This window comes from Ictalurus furcatus, chromosome 3 (assembly GCF_023375685.1).
Source record: "Ictalurus furcatus strain D&B chromosome 3, Billie_1.0, whole genome shotgun sequence".
NCBI classification, from domain to species: domain Eukaryota; kingdom Metazoa; phylum Chordata; class Actinopteri; order Siluriformes; family Ictaluridae; genus Ictalurus; species Ictalurus furcatus.
This window is the reverse complement of record NC_071257.1, coordinates 9,110,308-9,129,454: the sequence shown is the minus strand read 5'-3', so window position 1 is coordinate 9,129,454 and position 19,147 is coordinate 9,110,308. Positions and strand designations below refer to the sequence as shown.

The following is a 19,147-nucleotide window of genomic DNA, read 5'->3' as shown; positions in this document are numbered from 1 at the left end:
TTTTGGACAGTGGAAATTGTGAGCTGGAAGTGCTTTGATATGTTATTATAGTCTTACCCTGTATTGTAACCATCAATTAAATTTACACTGATCAACATTAAAACCACTGAAAGGTGAAGTAAATTACAGTGATTATATTGTTTCAATGGCACCTGTCAAAGGGTGGTATATAAGCAGGTCATGTGGGGTGTTCCCATTATGCAGTCATTTGTATCTACCAAATGTGGCCCAAGGAAGGACAACTGGTTAAGCTGCAACAGGGTCTTGGGCACCCAAGGTTCACTAATGTGCATGGGTAGCGAAGGCTAGCCCATCTGGTCTGATCCAACATTGGAGCTAGTGTAGCACAAATTGCTGAAAAAGTTAACTGCTGGCTATGATAGAAAGGTGTCAAAACAGACAGTGCATCACAACTTGCTGCTTATGGGGCTGCGTAGCCAAAGACCGGTCAGAGTGCACATGCTGACCCCTGTGCACCACCAAAATCAACAATGGGCACCTGAGCACCAGAATTGGACCATGGAGCAAGGGAAGAAGATGGCCTGTTCTAATGAATAATGTTTTCTTCATGGCAATGGTATTCCCTAATGGCAGTGGCCTTTATCAGCAGAATAATGCACCCTTCCACACAGCAAAAATTGTTCAAGAATCGTTTGAGGAACATGAAAGAGTTTAAGGTGTTGACTTGGCCTCAAAGTTCATCAGATATCAATCCAATTGAGCATCTGTGGAATGTGCAGGACAAACAAGTCCAGTCCATGGAGGCCCCACCTCACAATTTACAGGACTTAAAGGATCTGCTGCTAACGTCTTGGTGCCAGATACCACAGCTCAACTTCAGAAGTCTTGTGGAGTCCATGCCTTGCTGGGCCAGAGCTGGTTTGGTTACACAAGGGGGACCTACACAATATTACGCAGATGGTTTTAATGTTATGGCTGATCGGTGTATTTTCAGATCTTCAATCAAATGCTTAGAGGAGTCCATGGTTGCTGAGTGTTAGCACAAAGTTTGAAGAGTCAGAATTTATTATACATGGAAGTGTTATTCCTAATGACCAATCTTGACCTTCCTAATGAGACAATTAAGGCTTAAGTCAATTAAGTTGTGACACTTTACAATTGGAAGGGAGTCCAAACTTTTGCACATGCCACATTTACTATTTTTAAGTCCATCAAATATAAAGTAACTGTGCATTAACATATGCAGAAAAAAATTTGTTAAAAAAAAAAGTTTGCAGCAGTTCTGTTTAATTCTTTTCACTTAAAAAAATTAATAAAACAAGTAATTTGGATAGGAGTGCCCAAACTTTTACATGCAACTATGCAAACTAGCATTTGCAATTAAAAGAAAAAGAAAAGAAAAACAAAAAGGTTGCTGATCAGTTTGATACTTCAGGTTATGATTCCTTGCAGATTCTTCAAGTGCTCTGCATCACTGTGCCTTCAGTCGTGTGCACTTTTTAAAAATTGATCTGAATAAAAGCATCTCTCAAATGACTGAAAATTCTTTTCAATTCTTTTACTGGTAAAATCTGTAAGGTGGATGAGAATTTGAGGTTTAAACTGCAGTTCTACCTGATATGAGTGCTTGTGAAATCCTCATGGGGAAATGTGCACTGATGCCGAACATGCTGCCACTGAAAATGTTAGAGGCTCCACTGACCAGTGCAACACTGGCCAAAGTACCACCTAGGAACTTCTCTCTACAGCCAGACACATCCATCTTCACCAGCACTGTAGTGACTATGAACACGAGCAGGATGACAGCCAGAGAGAAAAGGATCCGAACATCAGAGGACAGCCTTGCACACACACAAACACACACAGTCAGCCAAAGTGAATAAAAATGCACGGCTGTGTGCACATATATGTGAGCCCTATATTGTTCAGCCAACTTCACTCATTTGATGGCCTCAGTATGGAAAAAGAGTCTTTCAGTCTAGTTTATGGATACTAAACTGCTGCAGTTAAACCCTTCCCAGCTGCTTTGTGGTTTTTTCCATTAGAAGTTTAGACTTCACTTTTAATAAATGTAGGGTGTCCCAAAAGTCTCCATATATAGAGGGCTATGTATGCCAACACCACATCAGCTGTGCCTTCATCAATGGATGTTCATGGATGTCTACATCTGGGTTGGTCTGTAACACTTATAATCTTTTTGAATTTGTTAAGAAGTTTGGAAACAATGTTGTGTTTGATGTGCTTGCCATGTTTCCTGTTAAAGTCCATCGCAATCTTGCGACAGCTTCCCGATTGAGCCATGTGAATGATTTCAATACATTCTTCTTTTGTGAAAGGGATTCTTAAAAGCTATCTGAAAAAAATTATAAAATATAAACCAAGTATGAAATTTTTTAAAGACATTTTGTTTAAAAGTGTTAATGTCCCCTATGTATGGAGACTTTTGGGACACTTTGTAGACTGAACATTCAAAAACTTAAACTGAATGATTCCATAAGTACAGGGAGCATACCATTTTTGTATCTCTTTCCTTTTATGACTTGCAAGTGAACACAGGTAAAAGTGATTTTTGGGTTTGTTTATGTTGGTAGATCTCAGCCTAAATGCAATTAACCTCTGCAATGAACAACAAAGAGCTGGCTGTTTCAAATTTTCTTTATTGAATGTGCCAGAATGGGCCAGTGACTGTCTAAGAGAAAGATGATGTTACAGCAAAGTAAATGGGTTGTAAATGTGTTAAGCTTTCTGACAAGGCTTGGGTTAAAGTTCCTTGTGCTCAGGGAACCATAGAGCAAAAATATCTTATCAAACAACATATCAAGTAGAACTGAGAAGCTATGCAATTTTCTTTCATATACAACCTAATATAAGTCACTTTCAAATATAAGTCACTGCTGGATTTCTAGTAACTGGAGGCTGATAAATCCTCAACATGGACTAAATGAGTGGACTACCTGTTCACTAGGAGGTAATTGAGGACTAGGCACAACACTGAAGGAACAGTGGATGTAATGGTAAGGTAGCTCTCGAAGTAATCCTGCAGAGAAGAGAGAGAGAGAGAGAGAGAGAGAGAGAGAGAGAGATAATTTATTAGAAAGTACACATTAAATAAAATAAAAATAGTAGAAAGAGACTGTAATATAATAATCTAATAATGTAATAAAATAATAGAAAGAGAATGTTAATAATAACAACAATAGGTCGCTTTTATCTGTTCTTTCATGGAATGCAGTTCAGACTGCTTAACTTAATATTAAAACTAGACAGCCCAGTATAACACAACAATAATGCTATTTTACTTAGTAGGAGGACAAACTGATAAATGAAATAATAGTAATTATTTTATTTTAGTAAGATAAACAAAATCTGTAGTATATAGAGATGTCATGATACCAAAAATCTAGTAGTTGGTACCAATACCACCAAAAGTACATGATACTCAATACCAAAGTCGATACCACAGTGTGGTATGGGAAAAAAATAAATTATTATTATTATTTTTTTTTTATTTAAAACTCTCCTGGAGGACATCCTCCTCTGGCTGATACTGGCAAAAAGAAAGAAAGAGGGATATTTTAGTCATCAAATACTGTCTGACAATGACTAATAAAACATTGGAGGCTACAAGTGCTAAGGTGCACTCTTAAACATGCCCGCACGCATGCACACACGCGCACACCTCATACTCTGAATGCAAGCATTAGTTTAAATTCACTGATTTGCTGGCAGGCTAAAAAGATTTATTAAAACCATTAACAGTTCAATAATTATTAGTGACCTTAGGCTCCATTTTGCTGACAGGATACGGGCTGAATGTCGATGCATGGTGGCCCATTGGGAGGTAGTTTATAACATTGCAATGCGTTAGAGTCATTAACAAATAACTGGCTATCGCAAATATTACATGGAGCATAACGTTAGCTGGTTCAGGTGCTTCTCCAAATTCCAGGTGTTTCCTTGCACACCGGCTTCAGAGCATCAATTATATGTTTGTTGTCATCCGCCTAGAATGCAAAGTATTTCCATATTTGACACTTACCACCGTTCCTCTCAACGAGTCGGGGAGGAGCTAAGCTTCTTCTAAAAACATCTTCTGTAGTTTTTCCCGTGTGCTTGTAGGCATTGTTCTTCTTCTTTACCACTTCTGGACCGACTAAAACCCTGCATGTATTTGCTGCCCCATCAGTTCCGGAAGAATTGCAACCTCAGTACCTTCATTACAAAAGATACCTACGCTACTGCAGAAAAACAAGTACCATTACATTTTAAGAATGTTGGTACCGACTTGGTACCGAAGCATCGGTTCTCATGACATCCCTAGTTGAATATAATGCCTTCATCAGTTTTTTAAAAATTTATTTTAACTGGAACTGAGCTGTGAAATACCACTAAATATCATACTATTACCAGGTTATAGTAAAAAAGCCATAGTGAAAAAGACTGCATAAGTCACAGATTGGTTCACTACTTGTGCACATGACAGGCACGTGAAGGCAATACGCTCCCTCTCACACACACACTATTTGCAAAAGAGACACTTTTTTGTGTTGCTCATATGGTTCACGTGAATGAAAGTGGAAGTGAAAATGTGTGGCACAACTGAGGCTGAAGCAACCAGCAAAACTGACAGATAAGCCGTTAAGACCACAGAAACTGCCAACACAGTGGACTCAGGATGGTACAATAGGATCAACTGGACTTAAATTCCATATACAGTATCCTCCGAAAGTACTGGAATGGCAAGGCTAATTCTTTTGTTTTTGCTATACACTGAAGACGTTTGGGTTTGAGATCAAAACATGAATATGAGATTACAGATCAGAATTCAGCTTTCAATTCCTGATTTCAGATAATCAAACAAAGACCAGACAGCTGTATATGGGAAATAAGCAAGTAATTTTGAAGCTGAGAAAGGAAGAGGGGGGAAAAACAAACAAAACAAAACAAACAAAAGAAAAACCACACACACACACACACACACACACACACACACACACACACACACACACACACACAAGCATTGAGCATAACCAATACAACAATGGAAAGTCCTAAAGAAGAAACCACCGGTGTATTAATCAGACATGGAAACAGGTTGGCCATGGAAAACAACAGCAGTTGATGACAACATTGTGAGAAATGTGAAGAAAAACCCAAAAACAGTAGTCAGTGAAATCACCAACAACCTCCACAGGGCAGGGGTGGAGGAATAACAATCCACCATTCGAAGACTTCAAAAGCAGAAAACCCCCAATACAAACAACAAATAAAATAAGTTGCAGTACAAGACTGGAAAAGTATCACAAAAAATGCAACAGTTTGGTGATGTCAGTGCTCCTAGAAACTGTCTGATACAAAATGTGCCATGTTCTATATCGTTTAACACATCTACATATAATTACCAGGAAATTAAAGCTTAAATTCTAAACTCTTTTCTCATATTCATCTTTTGTTATAAAACCCAAATGTCTTCAGTCTAAAGCTGAACAAAATTAATGGGCTTTGCCATTCCAATAGTTTCCAAGGGGATTGTATAAGCACTTATCTCCTCAATACAAAGCCCTCTATCTAGAAGACTCCAATTTTGCCTGCTATCATCCAGTGTCCTCAACTAATATTGAAACCCTTGGTAAATATGACCAAAGAAGACTGTCTTTATTGTTTAACATTTTGATGTTTTGTTAAAAGAGTCACAAAAAAACTCTGCTCTCATGGATATCAAACAATTACAAACACAACACAGGTTAATAAAAAAAAAAATAAATAATAATATTAATAATAATAATAATATATATATATATATATATCTTTGTTAAATATAGGTGTGAAACAATTATTGGCACCCCTATGAATTCATATTGTGAATTTTCTATACATCTGCATAAATATGACCTAAAACAGATTTTCCTAAAAGCATACAAAGAGAACCCAATAAAAAAATTAGACAAAAAATGTACTCGGTCATTTATATATTGAAGAAAATGATAATGATCCAATATTACATATCTGTGAGTGGCAATAGCGTGTAAACCTCTAAGATTAGCAGTTAATTTGAAGGTGAAATTGAAGTCAGGTGATTTCAATCAATGGGCTGACACTCAGGTGTGAGTGAGCACCCTGTTTTATTAAGAACAGGGATCTAGCAAAGTCTGATCTTCACAACACATGTTTGTGGAAGTGTTTCATGTCACCTACAGAGGAGATTTCTGAGGACTTCAGAAAAAAGAAAAAGTTGCTGATGCTCACCAGGCTGGAAAAGGTTACAAAACCATCTCTAAACAGTTTGGTCTCCTTCAATCCAGAATCAGACAAATTGTGTACAAATGGAGGAAAGTAAAGACCATTATTACCCTCCCCAACAGTGGCCAACCCACAAATAGCATTCCAAGAGCAAGACGTGTAATAGTCCATAAGGTCACAAAGGAGCCCAGGATAACTTCTAAGCAACTAAAGGCTGCTCTTACATTGGCTAATGTTAATGTTCATGAGTCCACCATCAAGAGAACACTGAACAACAATGGTGTGCATGGCAGGGTTGCAAGGAGAAAGCCACTACTCTCCAAAAAGAGAGTATTGCCAGAACATTACTTCCAGTCTGCAGTTTCCTAAAGATCATGTGGACAAGCCAGAAGGCTGTTGGAAAAATGTTTTGTGGACAGATGAGATCAAAATAGAACTTTTTGGTTTAAATGAGAAGCGTTATGTTTGGAGAAAGGAAAACACTGCATTCCAGTATAAGAACCTTATCCCATCTGTGAAATGTGGTGGTGGTAGTATCATGGTTTGGGCCTGTTTTGCTGCGTCTGGCCAAGATGGCTTGCCATAATTGATGGAACAACGATTTCTGAGTTATACCAAGGAATTCTAATGGAAAATGTCAGCACATCTGTTCATGAACTGAATCTGAAGAGAAAGTGGGGCATGATGCAAGACAATGACACTAAGCACACAAGACATTCTACCAAAGAATGGTTAAAGAAGAATAAAGTTGATGTTTTGGAATGGCCAAGTCAATGCACTGACCTTAATCCAGTAAAAATGTTGTTGAAGGGCCTGAAGCAAGCAGTTCATTAAGGAAACCCACCAACCTCCCAGAGTTGAAGCTGTTCTGTACTGAGGAATGGGATAAAATTCCACAAGGACTTATCAACAGTTACCGGAAATGTTTAGATGCAGTTATTGCTGCACAACGGGGTCACACCAAAAACTGAAAGCAAAGGTTCACATAATTTTGCCACTCACAGACATGTAATATTGGATCATTTTCCTCAACAAATAAATGACCAAGTATAATATTTTTGTCTCATTTTTAATTGGGTTATCTTTATCTATGTTTAGGACTTGTGTGAAAATCTGATGATGTTTTAGGTCATGTTTATGCAGAAATGTAGAAAATAAAGGGTTCACAAACTTTCAAGCACCACTGTATATTTGAAGTATATTACCATTGATATTTTACTTTTTTTAGTATACCTGGGTGACAAGGAACAAGACATTGTTCATCCATGACTTCGTTTCACAGGGATATAAATATGACGTAACAGGTAGGCCAAATTCCCTTAGTCATTCATAATGGGTAAGACAAAGAAATATAGCTGTGATGTGTGGCAAAAGGTTGTTGAGCTTCACAAAATGGAAAGTGGCTATAAAAATTAGAGCTGCAACAACTAATCGATAAAATCGATAATAATCTATTATGAAAATCATTGTCAACGAATCTCATTATCGATTAGTTGGTTTGCGTGGCACGGGGTACATTAACTCATTACGTTACTTCTGTTCCGAAAACACGCTTCGGAGAGTAAATACTATAGTTGTGTCTCAAATGAAGTACTGTACACGTACACTATGTATTATGTACTCTACAGTCTAGTGTATGTAGCTTAGAAAGGTAATATAGTCTCAAATAGAACACTAGCAATTTATTACTAACCGGAAGTACAAGCTGCTTCCTAGTCGATGGCGCATTACGTCATACACACGTAATCTGACGCCGCTAGCTTTAGCGGATACCCAGAGTCACCAACAATGACTTTCTTCAGTTTACTGTTTATGTCAACATTACCTTTCATTCCCAACATGACCTCAGTCACCATCAGATGGAGGCAAAATCGTCAAGTGACTGAGGAAGAAAGTGTGCGACCTCCAAGTCCTCTAAGGCAGGAGAGCATTTTATATTAAACACCGTGTAGAAGATCAAACTTTATAAATCATACACTGTGTAGCACGCACACATGACAGTGATGCACGAGCACAAACTCATGTTTGTATCCAAAATAATATGTCTAAAAGCAGTGAGTAACAGAAACCACAAGGTACAGTGAAAGTGAGTTTTTATTATTAATTTAGGACTGTAGTTTAAATCAGTGCTTTTTGTGCATCCATAAAAAAGTAAATACAAGTTTATATTATACATAAGTATTTATGCATGATTTTTTTATGGATGCACAAAAAGCAATGAATTAAACTACAGTCCTAAATTAATAATAAAAACTCACTTTCACTGCACCTTGTGGTTTCTGTTACTACAGTCCTAAATGAATAATATATATTCCGGTGTGTGTCTGTGTGTATTGGGTTCTTTCCAGTCTTATATAATTGGACAAACAGCTGTGTAGAGTTTTAGGCTGAAGTTTATATTTGTTTGTGGATTTTATTTTAAATAAACAAAAAAAATGGTACTGAAAGTTTGGTCCCCCATCCAATTAACTGAAAAAAATAATCAGCCAATCAATTATGAAAATAATCATTAGTTGCAGCCCTAATAAGAACATAGCACAAGCATTGAAAATGCTAATTTCCACCATCAGGGCAATAATTAAGAAGTTCCAGTCAACTGGAAATGTTATGAATCAACTTGGAAGAGGTCGTGTGTCTATGTTGTCTCAATGCACTGTGAAGAGGATGCTTTGAGTGGCCAAAAAATCTCCAAGGATCACAGCTGGAGAATTGCAGAAGTCACTTGCCTCTTGGCTCAGAAAGTGTCAAAAACTACAATATGAAGTCACCTACATCACCATAAATTGTTTCAAGAAAAAAGTCTACTCTCATCCAAGAACAAACTCAGGCATCTTCAGTTTGCCAGACACTAGTGGAACTTCAAATGGGATTAAGCTTTTTGGCAAAAAAAAGTTTTGGTGCACACAGAGAGGTAGCCATATGGAAAAGTACCTCATGCCCATGGTTAAATATGCTATTGGTGACTCTTTAATGTTTCGGGACTGCTTTTCTGCCAGAGGACCTGGATATTTTGTTAGGATACATGGCATCACTGACTATCAAATAACAGATAATAAATGAAAACCTGACTGCCTCTGCCAGAAAGGTTAAAATGGGCCGTGGTTGGATCCTCCAGCAGGACAGTGATCCAAAACATACATCAAAATCAACACAAAAATGGTTTACTGACCACAAAATCAAGGTCCTGCCATGGCCACCCCAGTCCCCTGATTGAAAACATGTGGGGTGAGGAGAAACTGAAGAGGAGAGTCAACCAGTGTGGGCCTCGAAATTTGAAGGATCTGGAGAGATTCTGTATGGAGGAATGGTCTCAGATCCCTTGCCATGTATTCTCCAACCTCATCAGGCATTATAGGAGAAGACTCAGTGCTGTTATCTTGGCAAAGGGAGGTAGCACAAAGTATTTACTAAAAGGATGCCAATAATTGTTGCACACCTATGTTTAAGATTTATATATATATTATATATATATATATATATATATATATATATATATATATATATATATATATATTATATATATATATATATTATATATATATATATATATATATATATATAATATGTATAAACCTGTGTTTTGTTTTCTATCCATGAGAGCAGAATATTTTTGTGAATTTTCTGAACAAAAGATCAAAAAGTTAAACAATAAAGACAATTTTTCACAGCCTTCTTTGCTAATATTCACCAAGGGTGTGAATGTTAGTGGAGGGCACTGTATCCTCCAAAACTGGTGGTTTAGCCACTAGAAAGACTGACTGACTCACTCAGTCACTCACGCTGAGATTAGTGTGGAGCTCTTCATGGCTGGCTGGGCTGGAACTGTTGTTTAGCTTGTAGAGCCAGTAATGCTTGGCTGTGATGAAGAAGTTCCATGGCAGCAGCGAGCCAATTCCCAGCACGAAAAATATGCCATAGACAAGGCAATAGGAGTCATGTGGCTGGTGGCGGGCAAGCAGAGGCATGCCCCCGTCCTCCTCAAGCTTGACCTCTGACCTCTCCTCATCAGACATGGTGGGGTGGTGTGTTGGGCTGTATAAGGAATTCAGACTTCGCTGCAGGTGTTTCGGACCATCTATCCTTCAGGAAGAAATAAAAGGGGGGAGGATAAAGGAATAGAGATAATGCACAAACTTTAACACTGTGCAATAGTGCAAATTTACCAGAAATGCTCAAATGAACCCTGAAACCATAAGAATGCCTGAATTTAGACTTTGGATTAGAATTTTCCATTTAAAATGGAGACTTTCCCAGTTGTTCTGTAAATAGAAACTCAGCCTGTGAGCTCATGAAACAGGACCAATAACTAAATCCAATATGCAAATAATCAGAGGATGGCATCTTCCTCAGAAATAAACGATGTGCTAAGCATGGTAACCATATCAACTAATTTTAATGATGAACAAAATAGTTTAGATTGTTATAGCCATTTTAAACTTATTGCAATGTAAATCATTTTGATTATGATAATGTAAATCTAAAATCAAATGAAATTTGGTTGACTAGCAGTTAAGTGGTCAGCTAACTATTAAGGATGACATGGGAATGTTTACAATGTGATTATCATCCATACTCAAGGTCACTAGCATTTTTGATGGGACTGGTACAGAAATTATGCTATGCCTTTTTAGTAGTCTTTTGGATACTGTAAACATTGAATATTTAGGGGGCCAAGCCCCGAAGGTGTATAGGCACCTTTTATTGATTGCATGTTTTCTTATTATTAGGGGGTCAAGCACCAAATGTATTATTATTATTCATGAAACTTGGTCAGTACGTAGTACTCCAACTATTCAGCAAGAATATATAATATTAGGGCAGTAGTAACTCAGAGGTTAAGACATTGTAAACATTGACATTTGTAAACAATATGGCTTCCACATGTCAAACAATTCTAATGAGGCAAAGGCGAACTTACTTAAACAACTACAAGGCAGTGTTATCAATGAAATATTGCCACCAAGTTTGGTAGCTAGGTCCCATATCCCACACCCTACTCAGGCCAATAAAATGACCCATACCCACTACAATAAATTAATTAAACTTTTGATTTATATCTTCCCAACTGTAGGGAACAGACTAAAACTTATATCAGAAAAATTCCTCAGTCATCTTGCATCTTTTTGCAATATGCCTGACATTGTTACTGCTAGTTTTAATTTTCTGAAAAACCTTCTTTTTCAAACTAATCCTAGGCCATTCATCTGATCAGCATAAAATACAAAATATAGTAAGTAGACAGTTTGATGACAAAAACGTACCAAAACAATTTTGATTGGCTAAACAGTTACAGGTCAACGAAATTTTAGGCCACAACATATACAGTCAGGTCCTTAAGTATATGGACAATGACAATTTTCATAATGTTGCCTCTGTACACCACCACAATGGAGGTAAAATTAAGCAATCAAGATGTGATTGAAGTGTAGACTTTCAGCTGTAATTCAAGGGGTTTAACAAAAAATACTGCATTAACCATTTAGGAATTACAGCCATTTTTTTTTTAACATAATGCCTCCATTTTCACAAGTTCAAAAGTAATTGGACAAACTAAAAATTACAATTATAAGGATAATTTTAATACTTGGACGCAAATCCTTATTATGGGGTGACAAAACAAAAACCACTAGATAGTAACCTATGGTCGCAAGCCACTGGTTGTCTGTCAGGTGTATTGCAACATCCACTACAGATTGCAGAGTACAGAAAACAGAGACTACTGCCAAACTACAAGGAGCCAATAGCATCATAGAAGAGAGTTTGAAACAGATAAAAACAGATGGATAACTTTTAATGTCCTTAAACTACAGCCTGATTTTATGACGGACATACAGAGGAACCTCATGCTTCAAATAGCTGATCAGAGTAAATCTCCCAAAAAAATTAAAAGCTTTCATGATCTTGTGACCTTATGGGTTTCTGATGGGATTACAAGACCGGAAACAGGAGAGTCACAAAAATCTAACTGAGAAGGTTATTCGGAAAATAAAACAGAGATGCTTTGGACATGTCCCTGACCAAAATAAAGCAGTGAACGCTTTGATGAATAAAATTTTGAAGAGGTCAAAACGAGCAATATAACAGCTACAAACTGCAATCAGAGGGAGGTAGCCTATGTTCCATGGACCAATGGAAGGACAAGTAAAGTAGTCTCCCTAAAGGCCAATACATGACGGGCATGACAATTCTGTGATTATTAAATAACGTGAACTAAACTGTATTACAAAGGGAAATATGACAAGCTGGAAATAAAAGATTAGATACCCTACCAAATATGAACTTCCCAATGGGAAGTTGATTTTGTTCCAAAAGTTTTAACTAAAATAAAACCCAAATGCAAAATGTTAATTAGCAAAATATATTTAAAAAATAGATTATAAATGCAAGTAGTGAGAATCAAGTCAAAATTTATATTTCAAAAAGATTACTACTTATTCAAACTCATTTTGCTTTAATTTTGGCGCATTTTTTGTTCCTGGAATTTTTCTTTGCTTTTGCAAATTTTTTCTTGCTTCTAACTTTTGGCACATTTTTAGGGGGTGGGTCTTAGAAGTTGTTCACCTTAAATCTCTATTGGTCAACTGATTTTGGAGTGGGTGGTGCCCTGAAAGTTAGCCACACCCACTCTATAAGCCATGGATCTTTCTCTAAAATGGCAACAAGCGCTCAGCATCAACGGAGCTGTGTTGTACAGTGCATTCGGAAAGTATTCACAGCGCTTCCCTTTTTCCACATTTTGTTATGTTACAGCCTTATTCCAAAAAGGATTAAATTCATTATTTTCCTCAAAATTCTACAAACAATACCCCATAATGACAACGTGAAAGAAGTTTGTTTGAAATCGTTGCAAATTTATTAAAAATAAAAAACAAAGCAGAAATGTTTCTGTACCCTTCCCCAGATCTGTGCCTCAATACAATCCTGTCTCGGAGGTCTACAGACAATTCCTTGGACTTCATGGCTTGGTTTGTGCTCTGACATGCATTGTTATCTGTGGGACCTTATTCCAAATCATGTCCAATCAACTGAATTTACCACAGGTGGACTCCAATCAAGTTGTAGAAACATCTCAAGGATGATCAGTGGAAACAGGATGCACCTGAGCTCAATTTTCAGTGTCATTGCAAAGGCTGTGAATACTTATGTACATGTGCTTTTTTTGTTTTTTATTTTTAATAAATTTGCAAAGATTTCAAACAAACTTCTTTCACATTGTCATTATGGGGTATTGTTTGTAGAATTTTGAGGAAAATAATGAATTTAACCCATTTTGGAATAAGGCTATAACATAACAAAATGTGGAAAAAGTGAAGCGCTGTGAATACTTTCCAGATGCACTGTAGTTGCATAAAAAATGACAATAATAACATAAGGAGCTATTGTTTGAAGAGTTGTTTGTAGATGTATTCACACATATATCTTTAATACAAGTGCCTTAGTGTCTTCATTCCATCCAGTTGAGTAGAAGTTTAAAGAGTTAAGGTTTTCAAGGTACGAGGCTGAATTTGCTGGTGTGTTGCCACCATTCACTGGCTGTCAGCGTCACAACTTACCGGGAAGATGAAGTGCCCCAAGGGATACCAGACCTTAAAGAATCCTGCTTGATGCTGCATGTAGTATCTAGTACATTAACGTGTTAGTTGTTCAAATTGTCTAGTCAGGGGTATGTTTTTCCAATGGGGGTGGGTTTGGGGGGCAGGCGAGGGTGACAAAAATGAGCACTATGGAAAATGGTAAAATTTATTGTATACTATTAAAAAGTGGTAAGCTGCAAATGTTACCTCAAGGTGCTATTTCTACCTGATTTAATCCTTAAATTTAATTTTGCTGGTGTAACCTAATGTATTTCGATTGATTTAGTGATGTTTAATATTTTTGTTTAATAAATTTTACAGAAAGTAACATTTCTGTCAAGGAAGTGTTTATTTCTTCCCTTTTCACATAACTAACACTAGTCAATAATATTCATCATTGATCCTTAAAAGCCATTTTCAGGCTTATGCTGTCATTGTTTAGGACCTATTCAATATAATTTCAATGATGTTAAACACTTAAGAGTGTTTCAAATGAAAATACTTTTGTCATCCTCATGTCAATAACTACACTTTTTTTGTCTAAGACCTAAAGGCTGCAACACACCACAAAGGCATACTACTATAGTACTGACAAACATTGACAGAATACTTTAAAAACCCAGAAGGCCACACTGAATTTAACCATTTTCATGGTTTGACTATAACATCATCCAGTTTTCATTCACAATTTCTTTTTGTTGAAGTTGAGAATTACACAGAGAGAGTTACACAGAATAAACATTTTAGCACTGTAACAGTTCAAATGCTACTTTTATGTCTCTCATATCACACAGCAGACTTCCTCTCTCTCGTTTCATACAAACACGCCTGGTGCCATCTTGCATCTCATTTATCGACTGTAGTGAAAATGACTTCACAGGACTAAAGTATTAGGATTACTGTAATATTTTGCATGTCTTAATGCTTGAAGCACCATGTTATACTGTTTATTGGAAAGAACAAAGTTGGCTATTAGCAAAATGCATAATTTTTTTTTTAATGAAAGTACATAAAATTATAAAATCTAAATATTTAACCTAGGCTCTCTCTCCAGTTCCAGTGTTTTTGACTTCAGACAAAAATATTCTTTAAATTTAGTCATTATTTAATCATTATATTTATAAATTTTAGCCCATTTTAATGTGACTAAAATGAAATCAAATATTAGTCAACAGAATTTTAGTTGGTGAGAAGATGCAAAAAATTTTAACCAAATATTCACACGTTTTATATATTAAATTAAAAATGCATCAAGAAAAACATTTGAAAACTGCCCTTCTTGTGAAAATCTGATTTCCTGAAGTATTACAATAAGTACACTATTGTAATACAATATTGTGAATTCTTTATGTTTTAGTTATTCACTGTTCTTGATTTAGTGCGTTGTTGCGGAAAGCATGTATTCACAACACGACTTACCAGTCTACCAAGCGCCTTACTTAAGAGGGAACAACTGCTGGGGTGTGTGTGTGTGTGTGTGTGTGTATATATATATATATATATATATATATGCCAGTGGTACCACTGGTACAAGTACCAGGTTCAATTACATTTTATTGTTGGTGTGACATTTAATTTGACTCTCTGAATTATCTTTGTTTATTTTATCCATCAGTGCAACACTTGAACTTGTCTACCACTCATAGGCTTTTGCAAATTATCCTTTCATTTGTAAATTTCAAATAAATCCATCAATGAACGATCATCAGCTCAGCTAACGTGATATTGTGAATGCATGTGAATAACCAAATTGATAAATTTTAAAACATTTCATTTGAATATATTTTGATACATTTAACAAAAAAATAAACAAACAAAAAAAACTTTCCTATGGACCACCTGCAATTACACCACTGACCACTAGCGGTCCGCGGAAACACTGCCCTAGACGGTAGGGTACGAAGTGCATAGTGTTAGTGTACAGTACATCAATTGGGACAGAACTTATTTACGCTCCGAGGCGTGTTTTCGGAGCAGAAGTAACGTAATGGGTAAATGTACCGCGCGCAGACCAACTAATCGATAATGAGATTAGTTGACAACGATTTTCATAATCGATTATTATCGATTTTATTGATTAGTTGTTGCAGCTCTAAAAATGTTGCGATATGTGAACATTTTGAATTTATGCCTAACGAATCAGCTGAACCAATAAATTTAGATGAAGTCATGTCAGCTTTGTGGGGGAAAAAAAAGTGCTAAACGGGCAAACACTAGCCTACAAATCTCAGATCCATCTCCAGGCATGACACCCAGTCGCGTTTTTTACTTTATGTAATATATAGCTTTTTAGCATATTACTTAGATTACCATTCAACTGGTATTTCTTTCAAAGTTTTATAGGCTTGTGGTAAACTACACTTGTAAAAGAAATAAAGTATTCCTCAGAGAAACATGTGTGTTTCACTTCTCCTCTCCTCTGTGGGTCAATCACAATACCGTATCCCACAGTGCCCTCAGGCTGTTTCTTATTGCAACAGCACAACACAAAAAGGCTGTATTGAATTGTTTCAGCGATGGAAGTGCTAAAATAAAGCCTCACTGTTAGTTCATTCATTAGTTAGTTAGTTAGGTAGGTAGGTAGGTAGATAGATAGATAGAGTTCACTCCCTAAATTTCACTCCCAGATTTGCTAGTGTGATTATGATCATTATTCTGTTAAAAGGGCCACTTTTGGTTCAACTTCAACTTTCGGACAGAGGACCTCAAATTGTCTTCAAGCACTCTTTTTTATATGATGTAGAATTCATAGTTGAATCAATGAATGCAAGCTGTCCAGACCCTGAGGCAGTGAAGCAACCCCAAACTATCAAATTTCACCATGTGTTTCACAGTTGGTTTGAGGTGCATCTCCTGAAAGTCTTTGGTCACCACCAAAGATGTCTGCTGTTACTGTGGCCAAACAACCATCTTTGTTTCATCTGTCCAGAGCACATTATTCCAAAAGGCCCAGTCTTTGCCTATATGCTCATTGGCACACTGTAGTCTTGCAAAGGTTTTTTCTTGGCATGTGCCCCATGCAGGTCAAATTTGTGCAATCTCTTTCTGATTGCAGAAGCATGCACTTTGACAAAACCAACAGTTGCAAGACTTACTAGCAGATCCTTTGATGAAATTTTGGGGTTCTTGAATACTTCTTTTTGCATTAGACGGTCTGCTCTTGGGCTGAATTTGCTGGGACAGCCAGTTCTAAACAAATTGGTGATTTTCCTTACATTTAAAATAATTCGGAAATCTTTTTAAATCCCTTGCCAGACTCATAGGCATCCACAACCTTTTTTTAGAAGGTCTTACATAACTGTTTAGATCTTTGCATGATGACAACACACACCTCAATAACAAAGAGAACACCAGACACTACTGTAGATATGAGAGGGGTATAAATAAGACAGGTTCCACCTGCACTCCCTAAGCAGGTTCTAATCACTGGCACCCAATCTTAAACACTGATCAGTTTTAATTATGTAAAATACTACAAAATGTCAATTTTATGTGTGTAGTATAACCTTTATTAATAGGCACTGTTTCAGAGGATCAAAAGTTTGTCCAAATGTCAAAAAAGCCAACAATTTCCATGGGGTGTACTTATTTTATTTTTTACATGACTGTGTGTATGTAGATATATAGATAGACAGAGAGAGAGAACACAACAAATTTCGATAAGGGGCAGGGCCAAGAACTTTGACACAATTTGAACACAATATTATAAGCTAGTACGCTAGCCTATTCGCTCATGGAAAAACAGCATGCTTAGGAACCACATTTTATTTTTAAACCCCTGTAGCCTCTCCTGAGTCGGGATAAAGAGGAAGTTATTTTTTCAGAGGCGGGGATGTGGGCTTGGTTAAGTTACTTTTTTCTTTACACCGCATGTAAAATAGGCAGTATTTTATGCCTAATAGCCTAGTTTATTATGCAGTGTTGAATATATTGTTCGATACGAAAAGGTATGGAATCGAGAGCCTTGTATCGAATGATACGTCGTATCGTTATGGTCCTATATACACGCACGTACATGTTTACAGATAAGAACTCAGTCAACAAGATTAGTCTGATAATGTCCCTATAGCAAGACCTGCTGGAAAAATGCTCAAAGATAAAGGGGAAACTCGGCATAACGAAAAAAGTCATAGAGTCTCAGCCGAAATAAAGAAATTAAATTAAACAAGTAAACAACTGAAACCGACAACTCAGTCACTTCGGCTGGCTAGTGAAAAAAAAGACTTGATTACTCACAGAAGTCTTCACTCAGACGCTTTCGTTGCCGTTTCATCTTCGCAAATGATTCATAATTATTAAAAATTTTTAAATAAGTATTTATATCAGACGGGTCTATATCTTTTAACACAACAGCTGCTCCCCACAATCAATTAAAAAAAAAAGTCCTCCGTCAGTAAACGGTTCTTTCTCTTCCTCTTCTTCTTCTTCTTCTTTTGTGTTTTACAGCAATTGACATCCATAATGTTGCATTACTGCCACCTGCTGTCTCACTGTAACTTACTATTTCTTAATTAAATTCGTCCTTCCAGTCCCATCCTCCTTAAGAAAATTAAACAGATATTTCCGTCCTTGGTCATTATTGCCACTTTCTACTATAATTTTTACATTATACTCTACTATACCTATTTCCCGTAGCTGATTCTTCAACTCTTGCCTTTCTTATATAAATTTCTTTACATTATATAAAGATGTGATTAATCGTTTCCTCCTCCTGGCATTCATCACACAGTCCTGTTGGGTGTTTTCCTCTAATATGGAGAGTTTTGTTTAACTTGCAATGTCCAATCCTCATTCTACTTCTTATGACTGGTTCCTTCCTTTTATTTCCCTTTTTACTTTCCATACCTATTATATTTTGTATCATAGATGTCTCCCTTTGATTTCATTATCCCACTGCTGCTGCCATTTTTCCATTATCTTCTTCCACACTAGACTCTTCCCTTCTGCTTTTGATAATTTAATTTTGACCTGTTCTTTTTTTGTTGTTGTTGTTGCTTCTTTTACCAGTCTGTCTACTTTCTCGTTTCCCTGGATGCCCACATGTGCTGGTATCCACATAAGTGTGATGCCTGCCCCTTGCCTGCTTATTCTTGAGTTTGTAAATAAAATCTCATGATGTAGTCCCTGATGGCTTCTAGTTACACCAGACTTTATACTCATAAGGGATACTGAATCAATACATATTAAAAGTTGTCACATCTGAGTTTCCTTCGAAACCATAATGGCATTTCCCCTGCTTCCACCTGAAGTGCACATACTGGGGAAGTTTTAATTTCCCCTAGACATATTCTTAAAGCACGTGCCTGCACCCTATCCAATTCAGCTAGCACAGATTTTGCTGATGATCCATACACAGTACACGCATAATCTAA

General features: G+C 36.7%; 1 protein-coding gene across 2 annotated transcripts in view; it reads right to left on the bottom strand.

Annotated features, from left to right (window-relative positions):
• The window catches only part of slc29a3 (solute carrier family 29 member 3), a 30,349-nt gene extending 11,891 nt beyond the window's left edge, over window positions 1-18,458 (bottom strand). The window contains exons 1-4 of one of the 2 annotated variants that reach the window (XM_053620665.1): window positions 18,012-18,458; window positions 9,981-10,281; window positions 2,916-2,998; window positions 1,576-1,802 (exon numbers count right to left, since the gene is read on the bottom strand). In XM_053620665.1, the coding sequence (XP_053476640.1) occupies window positions 1,576-1,802; window positions 2,916-2,998; window positions 9,981-10,214 (544 nt within the window). In that variant the 5' untranslated portion in view covers window positions 10,215-10,281; window positions 18,012-18,458. The remainder of the gene's footprint in view (window positions 1-1,575; window positions 1,803-2,915; window positions 2,999-9,980; window positions 10,282-18,011) is intronic. The other variant, XM_053620664.1, reaches the window with a different exon arrangement.
• Window positions 18,459-19,147: the final 689 nt, after the last annotated feature.